The 1925-nt window shown below is 58.3% G+C and overlaps 1 protein-coding gene across 1 annotated transcript in view; it reads left to right on the plus strand.

The window, feature by feature from the left end:
* MAP2K2 (mitogen-activated protein kinase kinase 2) overlaps positions 1-1919 on the plus strand; it is an 11273-nt gene extending 9354 nt beyond the window's left edge. Inside the window, exons 9-10 of the mRNA XM_017838765.1 lie at positions 574-619; positions 1729-1919. Coding sequence (XP_017694254.1) covers positions 574-619; positions 1729-1839 — 157 coding nt within the window. The 3' untranslated portion in view covers positions 1840-1919. The remainder of the gene's footprint in view (positions 1-573; positions 620-1728) is intronic.
* Positions 1920-1925: the final 6 nt, after the last annotated feature.

Below are 1925 nucleotides of genomic sequence, written 5' to 3' on the forward strand. Positions count from 1 at the left end.
TGCTCCCTGACAGCCCTGCAAGCTGCTGCTCCACCCGAGGTGTTCAGCAGGGCTCTGGGTGATCCCTCCCTGCCTTCTCTGCAGTGCTGTGCTGGCAACTCCAGCCTCGGGAAGGCTTGGAATAAAAGCAGTTTATCTGGGGGGATGCTGAGCAGGATCCCAGCTCCTTCTAAATCTGGCAAGGGGGGGATGGTGGAGCAGATTCCCGGGGCTGAGTCACCCCAGAGGCACCAGGAACACACCAGCCCTTCTGGTGGGGTGGGGGGACACCTGAAGGTGCTGCCACAGCTCCCATTAAACCAGGGATTGGATGTTACAAGGATCACTACTAATTCCTGCCAAGCTTTAGGGCCTTTTCTCCCTTTGCAGGGTGCAATTTATCCCCATGGAAGACACGGATCCCTCGGCTCTCCCTGGGAGCTGGGCTGGTGGGGACGGAGCCAGGGAAGGAGCCAGGGGGCCCAGTGGCTTTGGGGGAAGCTGGAGACCTCTCTCTATCCAGCCTGATAACCACTTTTCCCCCAGGGAATGTCTCACATTGATTTTTTTTCTCTCTTGTTCTTCTCATTTCAGCTTAATTAAGAACCCGGCGGAACGGGCAGATCTGAAGATGCTGATGGTGAGTGAGGGGGGCAGAGAGAATTTTCTTCCTGCAGTGGGGTGGCACCAGCTCTGCCAACTGCTACCCCTTCCCTCTGAGGAGCCTCTTGCTCCAAAGGCTGGAAACTCCCAGGGCTGAGCTTTGGGATGAGCCAAATGGAGGCAGGGAGAGGGAGTGACTCACCCACCTTTGGTTCAAAGGCGCTGATGGTATCGGGGAACCACCCGCCTGTCCGGTGTCTGCTGAGGTGCCTGAGCCAAACCTGGCTCCTCACCCGGGCAGGTGGATGTGAGTGAGGGCTGAATCCGAGCTGGAAATGTGTGCTCACATCCCAGGAATCCATCCATGTCCTGGGCTCATCCCACAGCCGGGTGAAGGAGGGGATTCTGCCCCTCTGCCCAGCTCTGGTGAGACCCCTCCTGCAGAGCTTCCTCCAGCTCTGGGGCACCAGCATCCAAAGGATGTGGAGCTGCTGGAATAAGTCCAGAGGAGGCCACAAAGATGCTCCAAAGGCTGGAGCCAGGCTGGGAGAGCTGGGGGTGTTCACCTGGAGAAGAGAAGGATCCAGGGAGACCTCGGAGCCCCTTCCAGGACATAAAGGGGCTCCAGGAGAGCTGGACAGGGACCTGGGACAAGGGATGGAGGGACAGGACACAGAGAATGGCTTCAAAGTGAAAGAGGGGAAATTTAGATGGGATGTTAGGAAGGAATTCCTGCCTGTGAGGGTGGTGAGGCCCTGGCACAGGTTGGGCAGAGAAGCTGTGGCTGCCCCATCCCTGGAAGTGTCCAAGGCCAAGGTAGAGAAGGGAAGGCTCCAGGGAGATCTGAGAGCCCCTTCCAAGGCCTAAAGAGGCTCCAGGAGAGTTGGAGAGGGACTTGGGATGACAGGCCAAGGGGAATGGCTTCCCACTGCCAGAGGGTGGGGCTAGATGGGATATTGGGAAGAAATCCCTCCCCGTGAGGATGCTGAGACCCTGGCACAGGACTGCACCAGCACCTTCTCCCCTCTCCAGGGTGTATCCCACAGCACGAGGGCTTTGCTTTGGGAGCCGGGGAGGGTGCTCCTAACCCTGTTTTTTTTGTTTGTTTTGTTTTTTTGTTTTTTTTTTTCTCCCCTGTGCTTGCAGAATCACACCTTCATCAAGCGCTCCGAGGTGGAGGAGGTGGATTTCGCGGGCTGGCTGTGCCGAACGCTGCGGCTGAACCAGCCCAGCACACCCACCCGCGCTGCCGTGTGAGCCCCGCTGGCACCGCAGCTGCCTCTGGCACCACCTCCTCTCCTTCCCTCCGCCACAGAACTGCCCTCCTTCCTCCTCCTCCTCCT

This window comes from Lepidothrix coronata, unplaced genomic scaffold (genome assembly GCF_001604755.1).
Source record: "Lepidothrix coronata isolate B3197 unplaced genomic scaffold, Lepidothrix_coronata-1.0 Scaffold356, whole genome shotgun sequence".
NCBI lineage: Eukaryota > Metazoa > Chordata > Aves > Passeriformes > Pipridae > Lepidothrix > Lepidothrix coronata.